Source organism: Cyanistes caeruleus, chromosome 15 (assembly GCF_971803275.1).
Source record: "Cyanistes caeruleus chromosome 15, bCyaCae1.hap1.1, whole genome shotgun sequence".
Lineage (NCBI taxonomy): Eukaryota > Metazoa > Chordata > Aves > Passeriformes > Paridae > Cyanistes > Cyanistes caeruleus.
The window spans coordinates 14,930,124-14,957,027 of NC_141715.1; the positions used below are offsets into that span (position 1 = coordinate 14,930,124).

Consider the following 26,904-nt stretch of genomic DNA (forward strand, 5'->3'; position numbering starts at 1 on the left):
GGTCCGCGCGCTCCTCGCGGCCCCGACCCCGGCTCAGCCGGGACTTCTTCCCGTCCCGTCTTCTCGCGAGAGAACGCGCTGTGGCGTCACGCGCCGCGGCGGCCACCTCGCGCGCGCGCGTTCTCACGCCGCCGCCGTATCCTTCCGCGCGCTCCCCCTCCCCCTTCTGGAGAGTTCTGCACGGCGGATCCGCACGACAAATAGTCCCCGCACCTCCCCGCCCCACCCCCCCCGCTCCTCCTCCTCTTCCTCCCTCCGCTCCCGCGCAGGCCTTTTCCTTCCCTCCCCTCCCCGCCACGGCGGTGCCTCCGCCCCAGGAACCGGAGTTGTGCCCGGGGGCAGCGGCGGCGGCGTGGCGGAGTGATCCGCTGCGGGCGGCGCGGAGGCAGCGCATAAAGCGGCGGCGGCGGAGGGAACGGAGGAGCTGCGGCAGCGCTGAGCCCGCGGCCGACACCGCCCGACACCGGCCAGGCCCCGGCCCCGCCGCCCCGGGGGGCCCCGGTGCCCTCCCGCCCCTCCGCTCGCTTCGTCCCACCCCGTCCCCTCCCCGCGCAGCCGCCACCTCCGCGCTCCTCCTCCTCCCCCCCTCCCCTCGCAAATAGTCCCGCGGGCCGCCCCCTCCCTCCGCCCGCGCCCCTCCTGCCGCCGCCTCGCGCACACAATGGCGCTGAAGAGAATCCACAAGGTAAGGGCCGAACCGGCCCGGCCCCGCACGGCCCCACTCCCCCCAGCCCGCTTGCCTTATATAACCCGGCACGGCCCCGGGCCTGCAGTGGGGGGGGCGGGCAGGCCGGGCCGGGCCCACCCGGGTTCCCCCCCGCGGGGCTCGGGCCGGGCGGCAGCGCAGGGGCCGCTCCCGGGGGCCGCGGCCGCTTTGTTCAAGGGGGGCCAGGCCGGGCCTGCCCGCGGGGTTGCACCGCGGCCGGGCCCCTCCGGAGCAACGTGGCTCCCGGGGCCGGGCCGGGGCCGCGAGGGGGCGCCGGCGGCGGGGCCGGGCCGGGGGTGGCGGCGGCCCCGGCAGCTGCTGCGGCTCCGCGGGGCCTCGGCCCGGCCGGGAGAAGGCGCCCCGAGGAGCGCAGCGTGGCCCGCGCTGGAAGTTCCGGCGTGGCTCGTGTCGGAGCCCTGTGTCCAAGGGCTCCTCTACCTCCTCCAGCAGCGACGAGGATCGCGCTGTCGGGCAGCGGAGCGCAGTAAACCTGTCACACAGTAGTGTGGTTTGATCTTTTAATGGAGCCAGCGCTGTTCTATAGCCTGAGTCATCCCGCAGGCTTGTAGGGAAAGCTACGAGCTTGCCTTCTCCTGGAGCGGGAGCTGCGCCGTGCTCCACGTCCTGGCCTTTTGGAAAAACACTGCTGCCCAGTCCATTACCGTCTTAGGACAGTGCTTGATCATCAGTGTTTTTTACCAGAAAAAATACCCTGAACGGTAACTGCAGTCCACTTGTATTACTTTGGTGACTTAGGCAGGGAATTTGTATCCTTTCCCCTGCAAAATGTGTAGCTGTCAGTTTGGAAGCTGTACGAGGTTCAGGTGTGGGAAACAGTCCTCCCATAGTGTTTCTCTTCTTGCTCACGATGTAAATTATTTTTTGTCCAGAGCCAGCTGTAAACCCACTATCTCTAAGCTCACTCTGTAGCCCTGTTTGGTTTCATGTGTAGTGTTGGCTCTGTGTTAACATCTCTGCTTTGGTTATAGGTTACCTTGGAGGCTTTGTGCAGCTTCATGTGTCCTACTGATCAGGTTAAAGCTCAGGTGGAGAAGAAAATGGAAGAGCTTGAAGCCTTACTTATGCTTGTGGAATAGGTTGTCCTAGGAAGGGAGGTGTTTGGAGTATGGTTGTAGACTGCTGGATTTCCAGCTGTGGATCCGGTAGTGAGTTACATAAGGAAGTTGTGTCCCAGCTGAGTCTTGCTTCTCTGCACTGTTCTGTCCTGCACTTTAGTGATCCTCAGAGCATTGTGAGGACTCTTCCACAGTGTTTGTGAGCTCGCAGGTGCTTTGGAAGAGCTCTCAAACTTCGGCAGTGAGTTCTTAGGTGTGGGAGATACAGCAGTGGGTGCTGAATAGGGTAAATGTGGCTGTGGGAGGCTGGGCATACACAGGCAGTGCAGGGCTGTAGTGGGGAGGGTGAATTCTGTGTCAGGCAACTGAGGAAAGCTGCTTGGTTGTAGTTCAGTGCATGCTGAGGGTCAGGAGTCAAGACTCTGAGAGCACTTGTGTTTCCAGGCTGGTTTGTGACAGGAGAAAAGCTGGATGTGTGGAGTCTTTGTTAACGTTGGGTGCTTGTGGACTGACTCTTCATGCTGCTTTTCAAGAATAAAGAATCCTAAGAGATAATGGGGACTGTGTAGGGGTATGAGAGTCTTCAAAGCCTTGGGAAGTAGCAAGAGCATCACCAAAGCAGTTTTGTGTGAGCTCTGCAAAGAGAGTTTGAGTGGAGTGAATGTGGTGGCTGTGGAGGAGAGGGAGGTGATGGGGCTGGAGGCAGCATTTCCACAAAACAGCGTATGGGGAGGGAAATAAATCTGCCTGTTGTAGCAGCCCAGATGCTTTGAAAGTTGGATGGGCGTGAATCTACAGGCTGGAAGGAGCACTCTGAGTGAGTTGCTGTGGGTGTCTCAGTGTAGCTGCTTCAGTAATCATGGCTGGCTGTTTACGCTCTGGCTATTTTAAACCCCGTGGAGAGCGTTCCTATCATCATCTCAGGGTTGTTCTGGGCTCTGGCAGTGTGTAGTGGCCATCCCTGTCAGGATAACGAGGGGACAGCCAGTTTCTGACCTTTGCTGCTGCAGCTTGTGGTTGCAGAAGCCTGCAGAATGTGGATTGAGTAGGAATAATCCCAATGGACTGGAGCACAGAGACATGATGGGAGAGAAAACTGCTGCTTTGGCTTTTTTTTAAGGGTGTTCTCAGTCATGGTATATCAATGTGCAGGGCTCAGTCTGGCCACTGGCTCTTGCTCTTGGCAGTTGGGTTTTATACTGAGCCACAAGGGCTTTCTTTGATGTTTTTGTCAAAATTTTTGTGTCCTCGGATAACACAGGGCTGGGAATTTGGAAAGGAGAAAATCCCAGGAGTGAAGGTTTGATACAGTGTTACCTGAAATGGCCTCTTGTATGTTGAACTCCGGCTGGGAGAGAGCGGTAGAACATGCAGTGAGCCAGAGGTGCTGCTGGCGTGTGAGGCAGCACAGGAACCTGCAGAGTCTGTCCCAGTGTGGCACTGGTGGCACAGTTGCTTTTGGGATTGTGCAGAGGCTCGAGCTGGGGTAACATGTGTGCACACAGCAGCAGCTGTTCTCTTAAGCAGATGCTCCAAAAGAGCTTAGACTTGGTGAGACCTGCTCTCAGATTGCTGCCTGTGTTACTCACCACAGTATTTTGGGCAGTGCAGCTCCAAATTCTTGTTTAGGTGCTTTTACTGGATCATGGGTCTGAAACTTGCAATCTTTTCTTGTGAGAAGTGTTTGAGGTGTAAGCAGTACTGCCAGGCAGAGTCCTTGGGGGTAACACTGAAGTATACTAATAGAATTGGTATTTTTATATATATGTAAAAACTATCTATTTTATTCTAGATGTATTTTATAAGAAAAGCAGTGTAAAGCAATCCAAGGGCAGGATGGCAGGGAGGTACAGGAGGGCCTTCCATTTTAAGGTTTAAGCTGAAACCTTTTGGATTCAGCCACATCCTCAATCTGTGTTGCTTATCTTTGGAGAATGCAATACCTATAACTGGATAACTGGGGCATGGTTTGGAGTTCTCTGAATGGGAAAGCGAGGAAAAGGTTAGCTCATTGTCTTTGACGGCTTCCCCTGTGTGATTGGCGGGTGAGGGGGAAGGGAAAGCAGCAGCTGTGCTTGAGCCCTGCTCAAGTAAAACACTTTCTGCAGCAGAGGAATTGAGGATTACTACTGCTTATAATGCATAGGCCCAAAAACCGGGTAGCTAAACTGAATTCCACAGTGCTGTTCCTGTGTAGCTGTGGAAGAGAGTGTAGTCCTTGCTGTAGTCCTGCAGTCCAGAGATGCTTAGGCATCACTTCTGCCAAAAGGAGCGGTGCCTGTGGGTGGGATTTGTGAGGACAATAGTGCAGAGCAGCGTTGGTGGTCAGAGTTGTCTTTGTTCTACCTGTGCTCAGCAGACCTGGTGTTATTTCTGTGCTGCCAGTTCTGTACAGCAGCCAGTGGGAGCAACTGGGTTCTTCCGCTGGGCCTCTCGCTGCGTGCGTGGAGCTGCCAGCGCAGCCCATCTGTGTTGGAGAGCTTGTGTACAGAGAATGCTGCTGCAGCTTCTGTTAGCTAGAGAGGTGTTTTGATACTCAGATTCTACACCAGGAGGAAGGTACACATTGCTTTGGTCTTCTTCCTGTTCAGGCTTTGGAAAAAAAAAATAAAAAGGAAAGGCAGCAGTTACATCAGAGCTTGTTTATATCATGTACTTTGGTTATTGCTTCTATTTGGTTATTGCTGCGTTTCATTTCTTGCGCTGCTTATACTTGACTTCAGACTTCTGCAGAGCCTTGTGAGGAGTCAGAGTTGGGGGATCTGAGCAACTGCAAGCATTGCAAAAGCAATTTTTATCAAAAGGAAAGGATTAAATTGTTTCTGTTAATTGTAGTGTCAGATACTCTGGAATGACGGTCCTGTGGGGGGGGAGAGCACCTATGGATACTGTAGGGAATTGTTGGTCTGACCTTGTGCACATGTGTGACACGTGACACTGCTGCTGGGCAGGTGGAGAGTGGAGCTGAGAAAATGCCTCTGGATGCAGGCTCTGGCACCTGGCAGGGAGATGCTGCTGGCCCAGGGAATGTGCACAGGCTCTTCCCAGCTTCCTGCCCTGTTGGCCCTGCACAGGGAGCTGGCAGCTCGTCTGTGCCATGGTCCTGAGGTGAGGCAGGGTGTGATCAATTCGACTTTGGCCCTCATTCCTCATTGCTTGACTTTACTCTGTTGGGAGTTGGGAACAATTCATGGTTAAAGTGGCTATGAGTTCCTTTTTGGTTACATAAGTCAGGATTTTGTAACATCTCCCTACACTGCCTGTTGCTGAAGGGTTCAGGGGCTTCAGGCAAGTAAACTTGCTAAAGGCAGATGGAAAGCTTATTTCACTTACAGCAGCAACCTGAGGCAGAAATGAGGTTTATAATCAAGCTAATGTGGCCTCTCAGTAAAGTAGTGTGAAAGCAGCTCAGACTGGAGCAGAGTGGAAAGCCCATGGAGTTCAAGCTAAGAGGACTTTGGATAATCCAGAGGGATACATATAGTGTGTTGGAGTGGATTTGAGGAGCACTGCTGTGTACCAAGGCTTAGTAAAGTTGCTGGAGCTGACTGTTAAAGCATGCTGGCTTTTTACTTGCCTGATTGACTTCTTGATGTTGGCAGTTATGTTGGTTATTCTTACTGAAGGCTGTACTAGCATTAAATGAATCCTTAAAACTAGTCTTATCTTTTGGCCAGTGCAGGTTTTACCAGGAGTGTGTTAGACTGGGGAGGTATTTGTCGTCTATGGGATTAAATTGGAACTTCATTAACAAATGTCTTTGGAGTTGATAATTATAACTTGAAACATGTGCAGGGTTAAACTTAGACCTAAACCATTTCTGTTTGATAGTTTTTTGAAAGCTTCTTGTGCAATTTGTGGATACTTCCATTGAGGTATGTTTTAAAGGCAGTGTACCAGCTCCTGGGAAATAGAACAGGAGGAGGGTAGGGATGAGGGTGGTGTGAGGCTGAGCAAGGCTGGTGGCACTGGTTTACCTGTGAGCCTCGAGGCCTTGCCTGGCAGCTGATATCTCTCATGACTTGGGAAGCACAGTTGGGGAATCTGTGGTATAAGCACATTCCATCTTCCTTAAAATGCTTTCCTAGAACCTCTGAGTAGGGCCTGGTTTGTTGGGAGTTTAAAAGCACAATTAAATTGGGTTTTGGAGCCTAAATGTCATATTTTTGTAGCTTTTAGGGTATCTTCTTTGTGGATTTAGTGGTAGTAGTTTCGTTCAACTTGGCCTTTAGGCAGGACACCTTGAACCTTGCTTTGTGGTGTGCTTCTACTTCCTCATTTTTGCTAAGGAACTCATTAAGAGTTGTGAGATGGGTCAGGTTAATGGTAGGATTCACAGCAGTGGGCCCAGCCCCAGGGGTATTTTGCTTAGGGGAAGATGGCAGAAACTTTTAAATTCTGTAAGATGCCTTCAGCTGGAAAGCCAGCTCAGGGTGAGGCAGCCCTGGGAGCTGAGTAACTCAAACTGGAACTTGATCTAAAGGCTGCTTGTAAATTCCTGAAGCAAAACCTGCATGTGCTTAAGGATCAAAAACTGTCTGGAGTGGAAACTGCTATGGTTTTCTTCAGGTTTTGGCTTAATATCAGTGTGGTCAAGGTCTGTCTTGATCATGGACCAGCAAGACTTCCTGGATCACAGGGAAAAACAGTGGGCCTTGCAACTTGGTATCCAATGCATTCAGGTTTGTAATGATAGCAAACTTTAACTGAATTCTCCATGTGTTATGAGTTCCAGTTTTATGGGCACTCCAGAGTAATTTGTTGTGAGTTACAGAAACCAGCTGGTTCTCAGAATCCCTCAGCAACAACTGGAAGCCAAGACCTCGCTGGGTTTGGTGTCATGCTTGTGATACCTCGGGAACTGCACAGGAACTTGCAAAAGGCAGAGCAACCTCTGGGATGGGCACCTGGCTCTGTGCAGCAGCTGTGGGTGCTCCTCTCTGTGCCTGCCTGGGTAGATGCAGCTGTGAGCTGCTCCTTTCCCGTTCCTAAACTTGGCTCTTCAGGTGTAGTGGGAATCTTAAAGCAGCTGGAAGGGAATGGCACAGTGTGTTAAAGGACTTATCCGTGCCCTGCCAGGAAATCCAGGGGTGTGTTTGCCTTTCTTGTAGGCAGAAGAAGCTGGTGCCTGCACTCCAGAGGAGTCTTGAAGGGTGAAGTGGAGGAGCTGAACTTGTTCTCCAAGCTGTTCTACAAAATTTGGGAAGTTTTGTGCTGCAGAGGCTTGAATTGAGAGTTGGTGCAATACTTTTTAAGCACAAGGAACTTACACACTGGTTATTACATAGACCTTTCTATTTTAGTCTGTGATGTTTGACTCTGTGAATTTATGGTGCAGAACCTGAAATGCCACCTTGTCACTGAGACAAGTAGTACAAGTGGTTGTTGTAAGTCATCACTTTCTACTGAGATAATACCTACCTAGGGCTTCAGAAAATTCAGAAATCTCCCTGGAAATGAAGATGTAGAGAATGAAATAGTATTTTGATGAGAAACTGCTATTACCTGAACTTCAGTGCTGCCTCTGTGTCTGTTTGGGACTTACCTTTGTGTTCCCTCTGTTATATGCAGTTTGGCTGTGCATTTGTGCAGCAGGATATCTGGGAAGTGTCAGGGCAGCTCTGGAGCTGTGTATTCTACTAACTGGTAGAATGTGTGCCCAAGCTCATCTTTGTAACATGAGCAGGGAAGGTTCATGTTGTGTGGTCATAAATCTGATCCATGCTAGGTTGTGGTCATGCATGGAAAACATGGATTCTTACAGTTGTACCTTTTGAGTCTTGTGGATGTACAGTATTGATACATGAAGTGGTAAGGAGTATTTTTTTTTAGTTGTGTGCTTGGGGTTTTGAATATAATAGCATTAGAAAAAAAAGATTATTTTTTTTCCCCAAAAAATCACAGTCCAATACTGTTTGGATGTGGACTGTACTCCATACACCTTTAGAAAGAGTAGATACATTGCTATTTTAAAGTTTATATGCCTGTTGTGTGTATAGACTCACTTCATTTTTTGTAGCCATGACTAGACTGACCCCCCCGAGGAAGGTGTGTGCTGGTTTCTGCACGTTCCTGTGCTGTCCTGGTGGTTCAGGGTGCTGAAGCAACTCCAGATGGCTTTGTGCTTTTGCAGAACACTTGGAGATACTCTCTGCACCTCCAGGAGGGAGAAGGCTCTTCAGCAGGTGCTGCATGCTCAGTGTCTGTTCCTGCTCATGTCCATGCTGAACACCAAGTGGAAAAAGCCCAGCAGGAGCACTTGAAAAGCTTCCACAGTCTGGTGTCAAGTCAGTGAGGCCTCCAGCAGGGCTCTCTAGAAGCTGGAAGCTGCTGAGGGCAAAATCCAAACTTGTGTATGTGTGTCAGGGCCTGTGAAATTTTCTGGGGCACTGCATCCAGAGGGGGAAATCCACAGATGTACGTGTTTGATGTGAGGAAGCATTTGTGTCTTGTGGGTTTGGTTAGTGGTGGCCTCCCAGTTCCTGGGAAGTAGAAGCTGGAACTGCCAGAGATCATCTGTTCAAGAGCTTAATCACTGCCTGTAAATAACAAAAGGCCATTAAATGGCAAAATTCTTCCATTCCTGCAATCAGCTTGTCTTAATCATTGCACTTAAATGTTTTGTCTGCCAAAAGCCTGGTATGGAGATTCCAGTTTGGACTGTTCTGGGAGGTGAAAAGCTGAACACACAATGGTGCAGGGACAGCATGGGAGTGTTTCCTGAGCACTAGATAATAGTTGTAATCCTTATCTGGTGTGTGTTCAGCTTTCTAGACTGACTTCACAGAGAAAAATGGTAATATGTTCAGGCTCATCATGTAAAGCATGTCAGTGACTGAGCCAGAAATGGGGCAGGTAAAGTTTGACTTTAAAGTTTTACTCTATTTGCACTTCCCACCAAACGTCCCCTTCGTGACCAAATGGCTGATGTGAATTACTGGTAACAGTAACTCTTTGAACTGTGCTGAAATTTTGCTTCGAATTGAAGCAAAATAGTGTAGTTGAGGTGTACTGTGAGTTACTCAGCCTGTTCAGACTCAAAATAGGATTTTTTCTGAGGAAAACTTGACTGATACAGCAAGTGAAAAGCCCAGGGTTTCAGTGAGGTCTCTAGGTACAGGAGGCCTTGTGTTTCATTCCATTCCACCCATGGTCGCTGGTGTGTGTGTGTGTGGAGGCAAAGCAGCCCCAGATTGTGGGAGCTGTGTGTGCTGCAGGCTGGCTGTGGAGGTGACAAACTGGATCACTGTAGCTGGAGCAGCACTGGAACTGTTACAATTGAGGGGATAAAATAAGGCTGATACTGAGAGTTGTTGGATTGAGGCCATCTTATCTTTCTGTGACCCAGGGCTGGTGGAAGATAAAATACCTTGGTAATGCTTGGGACCAGTGCAGGCAGACCTGACAACCCCTGCGACGTGAGGATTGCTGTGACTCAGGGCTCTGGAGCCTGGACTGGTCACTGAGGCCTGTGGCAGATATGTCTCCTGGGTTTAAGATGCAACTTTACTTTCCAGAGTCCTGGTTATTAGTTCTGTGGTGCTGCCAGAGTGCCCCTAGCAGCCTTTGAGCAATGACATGGTTGTTTTTGAAATGAAGTGAAACAAACTCATCCTGTTTTTTAGGAGTTGAACGACCTGGCACGTGATCCTCCAGCACAGTGTTCAGCAGGGCCTGTCGGGGATGACAGTAAGTATCTGCTCTCAGCAAGCACCTGCCCTCTCCCACGTTTTTCCTTTTCCTTCTGAAATGGGATGTCCAGATTCTTAGCAAGGAGAATTTTTAGAGTACTAGATAACACTCCTGGTCTTAAATTTGCTTCTCTTCCGTATCTCTTACACCTTCCCTGTGTGCCAGTGGTGTTATTCCCACTCTATTGATTGGGCAACTCAATGCATGTCTTAAATTGCACCTTTTAAATTAATTGTTCTGGAATTCTCATGCCGGATGGTGTTAGAAAACCTCAGTAGATCTGTGGTCAAACCAGCAGGCAGCTGCCCACAGCCTTCTGAACTCAGAAATCTAAACCGTATGTGGTGTCTGAAAACTGTACTCAGATCAGCATACCCTGCCAAGTCCTGTCTAAGGGACAGCCTCAGAAAATCTTCTTGGCCTTCCTGTGCAAGTGTGTTCACCTGGGGTGTGACTGGGAGTTGTTGCTGTGGTCTGTGCTCACACTCTTTGCTGTAGCAGCTCTGACATGTGAGAACCCTTGGAAGCTGTGACTGCAGTGCCCCCTAAACAGCACACACTGAATTTGCTGTGCAGTGTGCTCTGACAAGTGATGTCAGCAAAGCATCCAGGCTCCTGAGAGAGGGGAGAGTGAAGCAGGGAAACCCCCCCTTCTCTGTGCTGGGAGCTCTAAGCTCAGGTATCCTTTCTAAAATGAAAAAATGCTGCCAAGATCCTTCTGAATCATTTCTGAGTTACTCAGCAGTGTTGAAGTGTATAGAAGGTTACACATTTCTGTAGAAATGTAGGGCTACATTTTAAAAAAAAATCACTTGAAACCTGAGGGTGAAAATACTGAAATTAGTGGGAATGTTCCTTTTCAGCAGCTTTTTCAAATGAGTGGAAGCCCAGCTTGGTTTTGAGGGTGTTTTAGCAGTAGTTACTTCACAATCTATTTCTGTTTTCCAAATAGTATTTCAAAGAGGTTTGTAGTTTCAGGGACAAGAAATTACTAAGATGGAGAGCCAGTGAGAGGCTTTTATTTCCTTAAATTAGCAAGTGTGATTTGTGCCATGATAAACTACTTTGTGTTTTCCAAAGCCTTATCAAAGGTGATGACGATTGTCTGGCAGAGGAGGTGGTAACAAAAGTTGGTGAAGGCTGAGAATGGAAAGTTACTACTGAGTACAGAAAGCTTTAAAGTACTATTGAGTTCTGCTGCTGCCACCTTTCTGAAAGACCTCTAATGAAAGACTTCTGTTCTTGAGAGCCACAATTTGGATGTGTGTAAGTGGATAGCAGTGGCAGCAACAGAAAGGTGCCTTCTCCCAGGTCCCTGTGCTCCAGGTCTGCTGCAGCTGCCTTGTCAGAGCGACATTTCCCAGAGTTCAGGACATGCTGTGCTTGCAGAGTGCTGTCCTGTGGCTATTCCAGCTGATACAAACTGTCCCCAGCTGTAAGCTTCTCATCCCTATAGTTCATGAACCTCAGAAAGTAAAGGGCTGTTCCTGCCTTGTGCACCGTAGGAATGGGATTTTCTTGTCAATGTAGTTTTAGCTTTCTTCCACCCACCTCTGGCCTGTGTTTTGGAAATGTGCTGGGGCCTTGATGACATTGGTACGCTTCCAGTGGCTTAGCCTTTTCCAAGCATGTACCTGTGCTTACCTACTGAAAACCAACAGCCCCCTGCCTTTGTAAATGCCTCTGTATGGCTGATTTCAAAGGAAAGAATCAGTTGGAATAAGCTCTGCATGACAAATCCATCTCTGCATTCACCAGACTCGTCCTGGATGTTACCAGGATTTAAAGCTTAGGTTAAACAAGCATCCAGGTCTGGGGTGGGAGTTGAGTGGGAGGAAACACACACCTCCCTTCTAGCTTTTAAAAAGTTAAGATTGCCTGTGGATATGTTTTTATTTCTGGGGTTTTGTTTGGTTTAAGGGAATCATTGGCTATTTGAGGTTCTCTTTCCAGTGGTGCCTCTGCAGAGCAATCACAGTGAATCTCATCAGGATCTGTGAGGTTGTTACTGGTTCTGTTGTGATTGGCTACAATCTCCTGTGGGATTTCTGCTGCCCCTTTGTCCTCTCCTCCAGGTTTCTCCCTGTCCTGCTGCAGTGACAGGGAGCTCCTGGGAAACTGTCTGAACCCCTTGAAGATGGGTGAATGCTACATGTGAGCTGCTGTCTTGATTTCCTAATTCTGCATTGGATGTAGAGTTTCTCAAAGCCAGGCTCCTGAGAAAGTGAATATTTAAGTAGTCAAATCCTCTATCTCTGTTAGAGCTGAGAACTCTAAGCTCAGGTATCCTTTCTAAAAGGAAAAAAATAAGCTGCTAAGATATTTCTGAATAATTTCTGAACTACTCAGCAGTGCTGAAGTGTATAGAAAGTTACACATTCCTGTAGAAATGTAGGAGTTGATGAAAACAAACTTGTTCCAACCCAACACTCTTCTCCCCTGGCCTTGCAGGGCTGCTCCCACTCTGCTTTTTTCCTCCTTCCTTGTATGAGATCATTCTGAGCTGTAATGCCAGTACCATGTGTAATTAAAAACTGCTCGTGCTAGATGAGAACAGGTAGTACCACTCCTGCTTTTGGCCCAGGCAGTCCTGACAGCTGTGGACACCAGGTGCCAGTGAGGCACACACACTTCCAGGTGGCTTCATCTCCTGTCTTGAAGACTTCCCTTGAAACAACTGGAGTCATCTCCAACTCCCCAGCTCTGAAAGTGCTGTGTAGGTGACGTCCATGCTGGGGGAAGCTTCCATAGTATTAATTCACCAATATTTTTCTAGGCTGGTGCTCTTTGCACAGGCGCTGGAGCCTGTTGAGATGCAGGAATCCTGAGAACTCCACAGTGCTCCTCCTACAGATTATCAGCTTTGACTGTTTTTCTTTCCAGCACAGCAACATTCTTCACAAATCCTGTGTGTTACCAGGTGAAAGTTCTCTTGGGCAGATGCATACAAGTGAGGATAAACTTCTGTCTATTTAACCTGAAGTGTGTCCTGGCACATCCTGCTCCAAGTATGGGGCAGACTGTCATTCCTGCATTCTCTTAGGACAGTTCTTTCTGCTGCTTTAATGAAATCTTGAGGTCTCTGTGGAGATTAATATTACACTTAAATATTGTGAGGACACCGCTGGTTTAGGTCACCTCTGTATGTGTGTTTTATGCAGATCTTGGGCTTCCCCTCCATGTGTCACAGATCTGAGTAGGAGAGCAGGTGTGAATTCATGCTAGACCTTTGCTGTAGCTGGCTTTAAGAGGCCAGTCATGGGTGCTGATTCAGCTGTTTCATTAAAATTGCAAAGTTTAAACTCACAATTTTGAGTCTGAAAAGTTGCTTAGAACTATGGGGATTTTTCTTGTAATGTGATTTTTTGCAGGGCACATATGTGATACCACAGCAGTCCCAGAGTGAGGACTGTAGAGTGTTGAGTGCTTTGCTCTGTCTCTCTTTAATTCCTTGGCTCACTTCCCTGCGGCCTTTCACAAGCCTTTGTTTTTAAAATAGACTTTTCTTTTCTGTGCTGCTTTGTCTGGAAGAAAGTAGATCATTACTTGAGCTTCTCCAAACTGAAGTAAATCTCTCTCTTTTTCAGTGTTCCATTGGCAAGCTACAATAATGGGACCAGTAAGTATGAGAGAATTGATGTTCATGGCTTTTTATGACTCGTGGTCTTGTAGTAACTCCTCAAGCTGCAATGATTCTTTTTCATTAACAGAACGACAGTCCCTATCAAGGTGGAGTATTTTTCTTGACAATTCACTTCCCAACAGATTATCCCTTCAAACCACCTAAGGTGAGTGGCTTCTGCCATAAATCTGTCCTTTACCATGTGGTGTGATGTATATTTGTGAGCCTACACTGAAATTTTCCTTCTTCTGCAGGTTGCATTTACAACAAGAATCTATCATCCAAATATTAACAGTAATGGCAGCATTTGTCTTGATATTCTACGATCACAGTGGTCCCCAGCACTAACTATTTCAAAAGGTACCTCCAATGCTTATTTCATTTTACTCTGCTAAAACGAAGTACTGATTTGGGATGTAAAAACTGCTGCATTTCCTGCTGGATTCCACCATTTCTGTGGTCACTGCTTCTGTCCTGTGACTCTACTTGGAGCTTGCAGCCAATTCCTGAGCATGGGATGCTCAAGACATCCAGCTTCCCTGTGGCCATAGGGAGACTCCTCAGCTTTGCCAGAGAATCAGATAAGTCTTACTACACTGAGTACAAACTCCTGCCACCTCACCTCAGAACACTTAAACTAAAAATAGATATAAATACATATAAAATAAAACTTAGTGTGTGACAGCAGAAGACTTTATTGTTCAAGGTATGCCCAGAGTAAAATATAAAAGGGAGCAGCTGTGGCTTTTATAAAATGGTGAAGTTGCTAATTTTTTGTCATATAAAAAAGAATTTCTCTTTCAAGGGAACATCAGAATTCCATGTTGGTAATTTTTTAACAGAACTTCCAGTGGTGTGGATTACTGAAACATAGTTTAAAACTTGCCTAGCGTGAACAATCTAAAATAATTAGCTAATAGCATCTTGGTCCCTGTGACCTGTGTTAATTTGTGGGGCACTGGAATATATTTTGCCTGGTAAAGCAGTATTCATATTTAATAGAAATAGGAGGCTTTAAACATCTTGAAAGAAGATACAGGCTGGATTTTTTTTTTTTTGGCTATTGAAACTGTAGATTTACAAACTGTGGGTCAAGTTTGTAGGTCTAGCCATAGCTATTTAGGAATATTTGCAGCCTACCCTGTGCATGATCATGTCTTGACCCTTCTGTTCTGTAGCTTCACACTGCCCTTGTAATCAAATGCTGCAGTTGTCACATTGATTACATTGTCCTTCACAGTGTCCCTGCTCTGAGGCTCTCCTGTTGCCTGTCCTTCTCTCCAGCTACATGTGATGTTCCCAGGCACTTTCTGGTTCAGACAGGTGATACTGGTACATCCCTTGGACATCATCACTGTCTGCCTTTCCCTGAACCCACAGAGGTTCCCACATTCTCTGTCCAGCTAAAGGCATTTGCAGAAGCAGATGGAAAGGCAAAACAATATCTCCTTGTCTCTTGTCAGAAGTGAATCTGCTTGGGCACAAGGCTCAGAGTCTTGAAAGAATTGATAAAATGGTGTCAGTGAAGAAAAATGATTGTCATGTTGCTGCAGTCCTTACAAGTGCTCTCAGTACTGGCTGCTCTTAGAAGCACCAGATTAGCCCCAAGCACTGATGTCTGTTCTGGTTTGATGTAATTGCTGCTAAACTGGAGAAAATGCTGTATTGTTTTAGGGAGTCTGAAGTGACCATATGGGTGGTGGGGTGATAGACAGCAAGACTGAAAATAGTGGAAGATAGACTGGAATTAGGACAATTGGGAGAAGATGGGTTAAGAATTTATGAGGCTGGTCCAGGATGGCAGAACCTATTAGTGGCTGTCAGCCTTAATCCCTCAGAAAATACATCCTAGTGTTAATTTTATTGCCCAAATACATTTGCAATATGTTTTAACATCTTAGTATCCCTCTGTGTTCTGCTTTGAACTCTTTTCTTACCCTTTTTAAACTATATTCTTGTGACTCAGCTGGAATAAGCCATGGGATCAGGGTTGCTGTCTGCTTTGCCCCTTCCAGTGCCCCTCTCCCCCATGAGTTTAGGAGGCTCGGTCATGCTGCTCACTTCTTGTTGCTGAACAGTTCAGCTGAATGCCCACACTCTGCTGCACACAGCACAACATCCACACAGCTCTTACCTGGGAGAAAACCTTGTCCCAGCTCCCTTGGGCTACATTTACTGAAGGAATTAAAACAACAAAGCAAATTCTTAGCGGTGACTTTATAGGAATACATACCTCAGAATCACAGGGATGCCCTGTCAAAAGGCAGCTTCAACTTCAGAAGCAAAGAGCTGATACTTAGGAGGAAGTGTTCCAGTCTTGAACAAATGGAAATAAATTCTCCAAAGGTAACTTGAATCTTTTGGGGTTGAAATCTTTTGTTCAGTCAGATTAGAAAGTGTCATGACAGACTTCAGGGGTGTTTCAGCTTTCTAGTAACTGATCAGCCTTATCCAAAGAGTGAATGTGATGTTAGCAGGAAAAATTGTTTGATTAGGTAATTTAGGGTGAATAATAAGACTTAAAACATTCAGCAATAAGCTCACACCTCTTCCAAAGCAGCAATTTATTATTTGCAGTATAGATTTCTTAGAGTATTTTCTAAATTGTGTCACCCTTTAAATTGGATGCTACTGGGAGCAAGATGTTTGAATATAAAATCTGTAAGCAGATAACTTAGAGCAGCTATGAAAAATGTACTTCCTACTGACTGAGAAATCTGGGAAGAGTAGAAACAATCCTTGTAGGAAAGAGTTGATCATGCACAGCTTCCTCCTGAGGCAGCTGGGAGGCAGCACTGTCAGCAGCTTGCTGTTATGCTCACAGTTAATGTGAGGTACATGAAGATGTTTTTCACCTTAACCTGCAAGGAGAGAGGGGAAGGAGTGTGCAGTGACTTCCTTTGGGTTAAAAGTGCCACTTTTTGGTGGAAACACTGAAAAATCATGTCAGTGCTACTTAATCATTTCAGTTCAGTGGTAAAGGTAGTAGTGGTCTCAGCTCCTCATGCTCTGGGGCCAGCTCTCTGTAAACAATTTAATAAAGTGATTGTGGCTATGACAGAGGTGACTGGCATTTTGGGGTTCTGTTCTGTTCCTCCTACAATTGTTAAAATGGTTAAAACTTGGGAGAACAGCAGTGACTGTCTCAGTACAACAGTGGACTTGCTTATATTAGTAATCCTGAGCTCAGTGTTCCCTCAAGAATACATACTGGAGAATAAATAATCTCAAAATATAGTCTTAACCACACCATGGTGGGTAATTTGAACTCCAAGGCTTAAGCAGAATGTGTAGGCTTAAATTAAAAACATTATCTTCAAATCTGCATAAATAAGAATCCCTGTTGCCTGAAACAGGAGAATGAAGTGTTTTAACACTATTAGCAGCTATTCTCAGCCATTTTGGGGGGCAAAACACTCTCTTGAATTTGACAAGTGGCTGTACAAGAGTTAATACTGAACAAAAGCAGTTCTGCAGTAAAGGTTGGACTAAGGTGCTGTCTTGTCCCACTTCTCCCTATGTTTTGTAACAAATAAATCATGGGTCCTGTGCAAATGTGCTGGAGGGCCCTGCCTGGGAGGGGCAGTGAGTAACCTCAGCCTCATTCATGCAAGACTTCAGCTCTCACTGCCCAGACCTCTGTGCCTGGTGCAGTGAGGATTTTCTGTGATGTTGCTCTTCATGAATCACTTCACTAAGGCTTGCTGGAAGTAATAGTACCAAGAGATTGAATTGGACATTCACAGTGCTGTTTTCAAAATCAGGAAGTTGGTTTCTGATTATCTTAGCTTTTAATTTGTCCATTGTAGTGTTTACCCACATAACTGGGGGTGGCTCTGTCACAGAGCATGGGTCAATCTCTCCAGCTGTGCTGAGTTGGGGTTCTGAGGGAAATGCCCATTTTCATGTTTTAACTCTCACAACTGTAATTGAACCACTTGTGCTGCTTCCCAGGAGTTTCCCTTGCTCCAGCAAAGGCTGTGCTTGGAGGAGTGATGCCAGCAGGGCTGTGATCCTTTCCCTCTGTTGGATGCTGACAAAGTTGTGCCTGGAGCATGTGTCCAGTGTGGGCTCTCTGGACGAGGAGAATGTGGCTGTACTGGAGAGAGCCCAGTGAAAGGGCAGGAATGCCATTGAGGGACTGGAACATCTCCCCTTTTGAGAACAGGCTGAGAGCTGGGACTGCTCTGGAGGAGCTTCAGGGGGGTCTTATCAGTGTCTGTAAATACTTGAAGGGAGGATGTGGAGATGACAGAGCCAGATTCTTCTCTATGAGTCAGGTGCACAGGACAAGAAGCAGGAGGCACCAACTGAAGCACAGGAGGGTCTCTGAACAGCAGGAAGCACTTGATGTTGCAGTTTTACTGTGAGGATGCTGAACACCAGCACAGGTTGCTTTGGGAGGTTGTGGGCAGTCCCACCTTAGAGATACTCCAAAGCCCCTGGACATTGTCATGGACAACTTGTCTTGGGTGGCTCTGCTTGAGACAAGATGATCTCCAGAGACCCCGTCCAACCACAACCAGTCTGTGATACAATGGGCAACACTTAACTTTTCTTCTTTTGTCACCAGAAATTGTTGAACTGACTTAGCAGGAATACAAGTTGCTTTGAAGCCAGAAGTTTAAACTGCTCAGATTTAAAGGTACACTTCCTATAAGGCTGGGGAAGATGGCTGGAGGAGTTGGAAATGGGGTTGTGGTTAAGGAATAGGATTTAACTTGAGCAGAGGCCAGAGTTCCTTTCTTTTATTTGGACACATCTTGCCTGTTCACAATCAGGAGCCAGGCATTTGAACCTGTTGGTCAGTGGTGTTTCCAGTGTTTAATGCTGCAGGCTTAATATCTGCCAGTACTGATAAAGCTTTGACAACTGTAAGTCTCAAGTTTCAAGGGTTTGGGGGCCTGAAAATCAAAAACAATGATTGTGTAGGAGAATGCTCCTTACAGGAGTTGGGTTTTTTCCTGATTTTGAGGAACAGAGATGGAAGAAGCAGTGAACCTTGATGTGCCAGGCTGGTGATGAACAAAGGAGCCCTTGCTGGTGTGAGAAGCAGGACAGCTGGATAAACCCTTCAAAATGAAATTAATAGTTCCTCAGTAGTGTTACATGTCCAAAGCTCCCATTTCTGCTGGCAGAGGTGTCTCCCAGCATACCAGGCTCAGTTAAACCTGATCTGAGAAATGGTTAGTTTCACACTCAGAAACTGGTCTGGACCAGAAGCACAGCACTGTCTGCCAGAACCCATGGTCTGGTCTCTAGGAGGTGACAAATTGCTTTCTTTGGAAAGCCCTGGCACAGTGTTTGTCATTCACCCAGGACAGAGCAGGTGGGGTGAGCTGCTGCCATTGCTGTGAACCCATGATGGCCATGGATTGATGCTTCCCTGTTTTCTCCAGCTGCTCTGTGTCACTGCATGAGCTTTTCCATTATCAGGAGGTCCTGACACTGGTGTGACTCCAGCCAGGATGGAGAGCTGAGTGTCATCCTGCTATTCTGACAATCTGACAGGCAAAGCAACCATCTCAGCACCTTCTTGGTACTGCAACAAACATTTTGTTGGTGCAGTCTCTGTGCCTGCTTAGAGATGGACCTTTATTCCTAGATGGATTCTAAATTGGCTCCTCTTTGGAGAGCAGTAACTGCACCAAACAGCAGCTGTTTCTTCTGGGTAGCTCATTGCCTTGGAAAAGTAAAATGCCGTTTATCTCCTTTCTGTGAATTGCTAGAGATTCCATGGCTCCTCAGCTGCTTTTCCTTACTCTGAAGTGCCCCATGGATGAGTGCTTTACTGGAGCAAGTTTGTTTGGAATTCCAGCTAGACTTAAACAGCATGTAGTGGTTAGTGCCCTGTGTCAAGGGGGTGGCTGGAGTGGTGGATATTAGACCAGTCAGGCTTTGCAGACAAAGTGAATGATTTGGGGTTTGTGTTTTGGAGGATGAGGATTGACTGCTTTTAAGAGTCTCTTCACCTTTGAGTTCCAGGAGCTTTAACACACCTAAATTTGCATGTTCCAGCAGCCAGATGGGCTTTGAATTTTCTTCTGCACTGCTCATTTAGCTAGTGCTGGAAGGACCTGTGGATTGTCCTGAGTAATGGCTGAGCTGCTTCAGAGCAGAGAAAACCCAGCCATGGAATTTACATATGGAATTTGCATCCACATCTGCTCAGTCTGAGGTGGGGCAGAACCAGGAAGGTGCAGTTGCCCATCAAGGGTGGTGGGCTGACCTTGGTGGTGTGAGAGCACAGCAGAGCAGCTGCTGAGTTGGATTGTGCAGTGGGGAACTGGAATTGGTCTTGTTGACATGCTGTCAGTGTCATGATTTTCTGCACAGAGGAGCTGCCTGGAGAAAGATCGCCCATGAATTTCAGTGTTACATGCTTTGTAAAGTCAAGTCTTGCAGTGGGAACTTGGATCTCAGCTGTGCAGTGTTACACTGGTGCATTTATTTTGCATGTTACTCAAGCAGTCTTTAGTGTTCAGTGATCATTCTGCCTGATGAAAATGCATTTCTGTCATTGCTCTGTGGGGAAGCTGAGCCCATTTTCTAGAAGCACATTTTAGCAGCCCTTCTGCTTGATGAGTTTGGTTCTCCTGGCTCCTTGGTGTTGAGGAGTACTTGGTCTGTGCTAGTCCATGGCAGCAGGAAGCACACTGAAGAGTAAATTGTGTCTGTTGTCTGCAGAGATAGATGGGGAGTGTAGTTGAAGGGCTGGAGGTCAGTAAGCTGCCTAGCTGGTGAAATAAAACAAAGCAAAACCAATTTTTGAGTGAAAAGGAGCTTTAAACTGACAGTGGTTTAAGTTGCTTAGTGTCTGGACAGCTCTGACAGCTGAGAGTGATGAGAAATAATTCTGTACAGAATTATTTCAAGGGATGAATCCCTTGAGTCAATGGCAAGTAAAATTTACTTCTCTGTTACTGAGAAAAATCCAGACTTGAATTCAAAGATTGCACACTTGTGGTACATCCCTTGTACTTGTGGTACATCCCTGCCAGTGAGAGACTTGAAGTGGTGGATATTAGACCAGTCAGTGCTGCCAAGCTGATAATGCTTTGCCTACAGCCATGCAGGATGTTCAGGTGCAAAGTGTCACTTACCTGCCTTGTGTGGTTATTCAACCTGATTCTGTGGTTCCTTAATTTTTTGGGAATTCTCTTTTTATTGTTTGATAGTAGTGTTGTAGTCATTTGACTAGAGAATGTCAGGGTTTTGCTGTGGAATTCATGGCAGTAGTACTTGATTGGTGGCCTGGTATTCCATGGTATTGGTTTTACTCATTACTCTGATGCATCAAAGAGCTCTGATACACAGCTGACATTTGTAAGGGTTGCTTCCCCTTTACCCTTGCACTGGAAGCTTTGAGGTGGTGCCTTTTCCAAGGGATTTTTCTGTATTTTTCTGGTCTAAAATGTGTGCATGTGCAGTGTTCTAGTGGAAAGCCTCAGGAGAAACTTGCAGAATTGATTTTGGCCAAATAGCTGGGTTCAGCAGGATATTAAAATTAAACCAATTTAGTTAAAAACACTTTTTTTTTTTTTTTTGCTAAGGCTGTACAGATAAAAGGGGAATGATGTGAAGTCACCAGCAAGAGTGAGTGTAATGAGAATAGTTTGGGATAATGAAGACTTAGAAAAATAAATCAAAGCAGTTGAATGTGGCAGCGCAGCTTGAAGCCAAATGATTGTGTCCATTTTTATTCAGTGTTTTTGGAGTGATACTGAAAAGTGAACTGCTGAGTGTTATGAAAAGGGGTGTGAGGGTGGGCAGAGAGCATTGGACAGACCTGCAGTGTGGTTCTGCTGATGAAGGCTGAGCCACTGTGTTCAAAAAAGTCCTTGGGTTTTTAAAGGACTGTGATAAGATAAAACTTGAGGGAGTAGTTACAACAGTTGACCAGAAAACTTTTGATTGGATTTCCTGTGTCTTCTGGTGAAGGCAGGGGACAGATTGGACCTGCCTTGCTCATCCTACAGCTGAAGAAACTTCAGTGACCAGAGCAGTGGAGTTTGACAGACAGAAAGAAATGAGCTACAGGAAAATTGCTGGAGGAATGGCTGTTTTGAAACTGCATTGACTGGGAGCAGTGTGAGGTGGCAGAGAGGTTCCCACTGAAAACTAACATGGGCTATACTTGATTTATAGGGGGGGAAAAGAACTGGCTGGGTCTGTACTACAGGAGGTAAATGTGGTGCCTTGCTAAGGGACAGCAGTTGAGCAGCAGTGGTGTCTGCAGACCTCCTCACTCTGAGCTGAGAGGGAGCTCAGTACATGGTCCCTGTGTCAGTTGATGGTGGGAGAATCATGAAGCTCTTGACTCACAAGTGCACTGCAGAGAACTGGGAAAAGGGAGAAGGGGTTTGCTCCATTTTCTAGAACCAGAAATATGTTCACCCAAACCAAGACCAGATTATTACCAAACTTGTTTTAGAGGCTTTGAACTGGGAATTGATGATTCCTTAGTTAAGGGTCTATAGAAACAGGTGGGAAAACTGAACTAAGTGGCTTTGTGCATTCTTGGTGCTCACAACACAGAGCAACTTGTGCAATTCAGACCTAAGGGAAGCTTTCACTCTTTTTTTAAAAAAATCCTGAATATCAGACCCGTTTCCATCTTTTCTCTGGAATGTGGTGAGGCCCTGGCACAGGTTGTCCAGAGAAGCTGTGGCTGCCCTGTCCCTGGAAGTATCCAAGGCCAGGTTGGACAGGGCTTGGAGCAACCTGGGATAGTGGAAGGTGTCCCTGACCGTGGCAGGGGCTGGATTGAGATGGACTTTGAAGGGCTTTCTAACCCAAGCTATTCTGAGATCTGTTTTGTGGCTGTGTTTTAACCTATTTTAACTCCTTTGTTGTTTTTATGGGCTGCATGCTGTTTCCTTTTGTTTTTCATAGATAGCTCTGCCTCCTGCAAGTGATGGAAATTGGAGCAGATTCATGTTTAGTGTCTTCAAACTCCTCACTCTTGTCATCTGCACCTTGCTTGGAGGCTGCACTGTGACAACTGCTTTGCTGCAATTGGTGAAGGGACATATGGAGTGGCACTGTTTGATCCAAACAGGCTGAGAGAAGGGAATGTTTGGCATTTTCAGGAATGGGGCAAGATGTCCCTGCCATGCCTGGTGTAGTGTTGTCCCAATATGCTTTGCTCATAACTTCCTGCCTTCTCCTCCCTTCTCCTCTGCAGTGAGTGTAGGAATGTCCATGTGCTATTTGTGGCTTTGCAGCAGTGTCCTGGCTCCTTGTATGGGTGAGGGTTGTCACTCTGCCGAGCAGAGTGTGCCTTCTGGGATACATACACTATGTATTTATAGTGAAACACTCACATTCTGGGGTCTGTGGTCGATAGCAGTGCGAGGAGCCGGGCATTCTTGGGTCATTTTGAATGCTGTTCTACACTAAATCCATCTCAACTTCCCTTATGCTTGGAAAATAATTAAGCCTCTTAATTCACTGCAAGACCAGCTTATTTTTAAACACATCTTCAGGGCCAGGGTGGGTGGGCTTGGAGCAACCTGTGCTGGTAGAAGGTGCCCCTGCCCATAGCAGGGGTTTGAACAAGATGAGTTTTAAGGTCCCTCCCGACCCAAACCGTTCTGTGATTCTTAAGTAGCTGTGAACAGCCCTTGCTTCCTTCATTTCAGCTAGATTTGTCTGCTGTTTGACTTTGAATTAATGCTTCTCCAAGTAATCCAACAGTGATGTGCCTGCTTAAGGGAACAGTTGAATTTTGGGTGCAAAAGCAAGGATGTTTTCCCAGAGGACTCTCAGGTACCAGGCTCAGGCAGAACACTGATAGACCTATCCAGAAGGTTACTCACTGTGATATTGTGGTTGTGAAAAGTTGTGTAGTTCACTGGTTAAAGGAGTTTGTTCAAAATCACTCAGCTGAATTACATGGGACTGGTGCTCTTTGGCAAACTGAAACAAATGCTGCTGATGCTACTGGCTGGAGGGGAAGGAAGTGCATGGGCTGACTGGTGCAGGTGTCCTCAGTTGTCCTGGAACTAATTCAGTGTCTGTTTTCTCTCCTTAGTACTTTTGTCCATCTGTTCTCTGTTGTGTGATCCCAATCCAGATGATCCTTTAGTGCCTGAGATTGCACGGATCTACAAAACAGATAGAGAAAAGTGAGTATGGAAGCCAAAACCCATGGAATTTGACAGGGCAGAATCCACACTTACACAGTAAAGGGGAACTGAGAGGAACTGCTTCTTGAACAAGAGTGAGAGTGAAAAGAGCCAAATCAAAGCTCTGTGGTCTTCTTAGAGATTTTTTTTTGGTTGTTTTTTCCCTGGGATCTTTATAGTGCCAATGTCTGAGCTGCTTTAATCCCATATAACCACCAGAGGGAGAGCAAGTTACTCCAACGGGAGAATATTCCATGGCAGCTCTGGGTCTGGAGTCATACAAAGAAATAACAAAACCTCCCTCTTTTACCTTTACTCGACATCACAAGGGAAGAACCAGTGGTATAGAAGTGGGGCAGGACTGCAACAAGTGTAGAGAAATTTCAGTGCTAACAAGCACTTCAGCATTTTAGTATTGGTGTAAACACTTCCTACCTCACTGTTCCCTTGCAGATCTGATCAGGGAAGGGAAAATAGTCTACAAATTTGCTTCCTCTACTGCATATTTGAGGAGCAACACATATTTGGAGACACAATCAACAGTGATTATCTGAACTTTTAAGTGTGCAGAACTCCCTCCTATTTTTTCTGAAAATAGGGAAATAAATTTTGGGTTTAAACAGAAGGACTTGCTCCTTGGGTAGTCTCTGAGCAGTGATATGAAGGAGAGTTGGTTATGAGTGGATTCTCAGATTGTTTAAGCCAAAGAACATGATCTACAGATTAAATTCCAGCACAAACCAACTTGGTGTACATAGCTATAGGAAACTTCAGGCTGTGTCCTACCCTACAAATTCTGTAGAACGTGAACAGCTTGTCAGAGAGAAGCTAATCACACAACTGCTTTGTTTTACACAAGTATCCTGAGCTCCCTCTGGCTGTAAAGGGTATTTGGGTGCAGAAGTTACAGATTTCTTGGGAATCGAATTATATTTTGCCTTCAGAATAAAAAGATTCTGATGGACAAATCATTGTGTCCTGACAGTCACCAAAACAGCCAAATGTGTAGGAAGAAATGAGGCTGTTGGGGTTTAGCAGATAAGTTGATGGCAGGTACTAGGCTTAACTTTGCAGGGAAGCAAGAGATGGGGGACCACATTTTATCTGTTTTCTAGAATGACCAAGTGAAACCCTACAGTAAGAGTTTCCCCAGGGACACAGCAGATATGGGGCTGGGGGAGGCACAGATAAAGCCTTCCTGAAAATCCTTTCCCCTCATCCCTGTTCAAGCTCAGTTTTGTGCCTCCAATCACAAAGATCTTGTATTCCTGTTGTAAATATGACCAGGTACTTCTTTTCCATGAAGCACTGTGGGCTTTCTTGTTTCCCCTGTTTACTTAATGTTTAATTTTGCTCATAAATTTTCCAAATTGATGATAGTACTCTGATTTCATGCCATGTGTAGACTAGAGGGCTGGAGCTGAAATGCTGTGCAGATGCCATGTTAAGTAAATCCTCTTTTTATACATACAGGTACAACAGAATAGCTCGGGAATGGACTCAGAAGTATGCGATGTAATTAAAGAAATTATTGGATAACCTCTACAAATAAAGATAGGGGAACTCTGAAAGAGAAAGTCCTTTTGATTTCCATTTGACTGCTTTCTATGAGCCCACGCCTCATCTTCCCCTGTGCACATGTTTACCTGATACAGCAGTGCTGCGTGTTGTACATACTTGGAACAACAAACTAGAAATACTGTATTTCCCCGTACCAACATTGACTCCTAGCAGAGAAGTGTGTGTGTGAAAAGCTGGTTCTTCAGTCATAACTTTGTGAGCCTAAAAGCATTCCTTGCTGAGTTAAATTAGGAAATCAAATGGGAATGGGGAGAGTTCTGGTGGGTTTCAGATTTTCTAGGGACAGTGTTGTCGATCCATGAAGGATTTTAAGTGGAATCCTTTTAAACTCATAACAGTTATGAAAAGCAAGGTGAAGAACTTGAAGCTGTTTCTGTATTCATTTTATTCTGAAGGACCTACACCTTAGGTAAATGTTATGACCAATGAGAAACTGTACCCACATCCTGTGTTTAAGGTCTAAGTTTAACCGGTCACCATTTAAATGGATTGGAGCTATTAGTGCATCAAGTGATGTTGATTTGTTTCAACTCTCTCCCTCCCTTCATACTTTTTTTGGTTTGTATGTGGTTTCTCAGTTAATACCTAGCTAATAGCTCTTATTTTTTCTTAAGTTTTTTAACTGCTTAGGTCTTTCTGGATGTAAGGGTAAAAAAAAAAAAAAAATCCATATGACAGAAAACTTGTGTGTATTTAAAGACCCAACTGCTCCCCTGGAGCTTGTACGTTCAAGAATGAATTAATCTGTGTAATAAACTGATTACTACAGTCATTACATATAACTTTGTGTGAATAGGCTTTTAATTTTCAGAGCAGTTTGTTACAGGCTTAAACTAACGGTGGATTTCTCTAAAAAAACTTTTTGGGCTGAAGTCGTGAAGCAGCTTGGTTTGCATCACACAAGGCACCTGAAGAGGCAAACAGGAGCTTGAGCACTTAGATGAAATCAGGATGTGTAGTGTGCCAGGAACTTGACTGTTAAACCAAATAAGCAGTTTACTAAATGCGAATCAGAGTGACATTTTACAAAGCCTGATGGTATTACTCCCACTTGCATGGGACCTAACACAATGCATATGTACTGTAGGTAAGTGAAACCTTATGTAACTAAAAAAAATGGATGTAAAAGGGTAAAAAAAAGAAAAAAACCTACCAAACACATCAGCACAAACTTTCATAAAATGTAGCTTTTACATAATTACTTTGCACTAAACATTTGCAAATGTTCATACAGTTTTAAATTGTACTTGTATGTGTCTTTTTTTTCTTTTTTTTTTTTTTTTTTTTTTGGAACAAAGTCTTCACTTGAATCTAGTGAAAAAAAAATGTAGTTTGAAACTTTTCTTTGTATACAAGTGTATTTGCCAGCATCGTTGGTGTGACAGTAGGTGAGTCTGCAAGTTTATCTCCTCTTAGTAGAATTGTAACCCAAGCCATCGGGCAGGAGAGGCTGGAGCCGCTGGCTCTCCGGCCACAGGGTCTGTCCCAGCCATTCCCAAATGCATCTTGACACTCTTGCACAAACGAGGAATAAATGTCCACTGCTTTTGGTCTAAATCTGTTCCTCTTGTCTCATCTCTCGCTGTCCTGGTGGTGCAGTGCTGGGCAGGTGTGAGCTCTCCTGCAGGGAGCTGTGTCCCTCTCCAGAGGCACGAGGACCCTGCAGGTCTGGGGACGGAGCAGAGCTTCCCTGGAGAGGGAAGGGAGCCCGTGGCCACGTGTCCTGGCTGAGGGACACTGGAGGGTCACAGGGGAAGGGGAGAGATCGCTGTGCAGGGCTGTAAAGCTCGGGTGGTCACCTGAAAGTCACGGCACTCGTGGTATCCACCGGGTGTTGGTGTCTGGACTGTCTGGGAAGCAGCCTGTGGCCCTGGATAGCACCTGTGGCATCAAAACTGGAGTGTAAGCTGGTGGCTGCTGGTGTGGCTGGGCTTTGTGCCAGCCTGGATCTGTGGCCTTGCCTTTCCTGAGCTGTTGTGCTCCTGCTGGACTCTCCAATACACCTCAGCTATGGTGGAGTTGCCCTCCCGTGTTTTTCCATGGGGTCACAGGGAAAGGGTTGCACTGATTGTGTTTGGGGGGGTTCTCTTTAACTGC

At 46.1% G+C, this 26,904-nt stretch overlaps 1 protein-coding gene across 4 annotated transcripts; it reads left to right on the plus strand.

Annotated features, from left to right (window-relative positions):
• Positions 1-376: 376 nt before the first annotated feature.
• UBE2D2 (ubiquitin conjugating enzyme E2 D2) lies at positions 377-26,364 on the plus strand. 4 transcript variants are annotated; one of them, XM_086851211.1, is made up of 7 exons: positions 377-685; positions 9,408-9,471; positions 13,062-13,093; positions 13,185-13,262; positions 13,351-13,456; positions 23,133-23,226; positions 24,700-26,364. In XM_086851211.1, exons 1-7 carry the CDS (start codon positions 662-664, stop codon positions 24,743-24,745), a joined length of 444 nt encoding a protein of 147 aa, XP_086707337.1. In that variant the 5' UTR covers positions 377-661; the 3' UTR covers positions 24,746-26,364. The 4 variants fall into 4 exon arrangements, with proteins under 4 accessions (XP_086707337.1, XP_086707339.1, XP_086707340.1 ...); XM_086851213.1 differs by lacking the exon at positions 377-685 and adding an exon at positions 1,005-1,425; XM_086851214.1 differs by lacking the exon at positions 377-685 and adding an exon at positions 2,028-6,464 and having other exon boundaries at positions 6,894-9,471.
• Positions 26,365-26,904: the final 540 nt, after the last annotated feature.

What these genes read in the sequence shown, in the direction of transcription:
- UBE2D2 (XM_086851211.1), top strand. Translation starts at nt 662, where the DNA reads ATGGCGCTGAAGAGAATCCACAAG. An exon ending in CGCTGAAGAGAATCCACAAG is followed by an intron (nt 686 to 9,407) that starts GTAAGGGCCGAA and finishes CCTGTTTTTTAG; the next exon opens with GAGTTGAACGACCTGGCACG. An exon ending in TACAAAACAGATAGAGAAAA is followed by an intron (nt 23,227 to 24,699) that starts GTGAGTATGGAA and finishes TTATACATACAG; the next exon opens with GTACAACAGAATAGCTCGGG.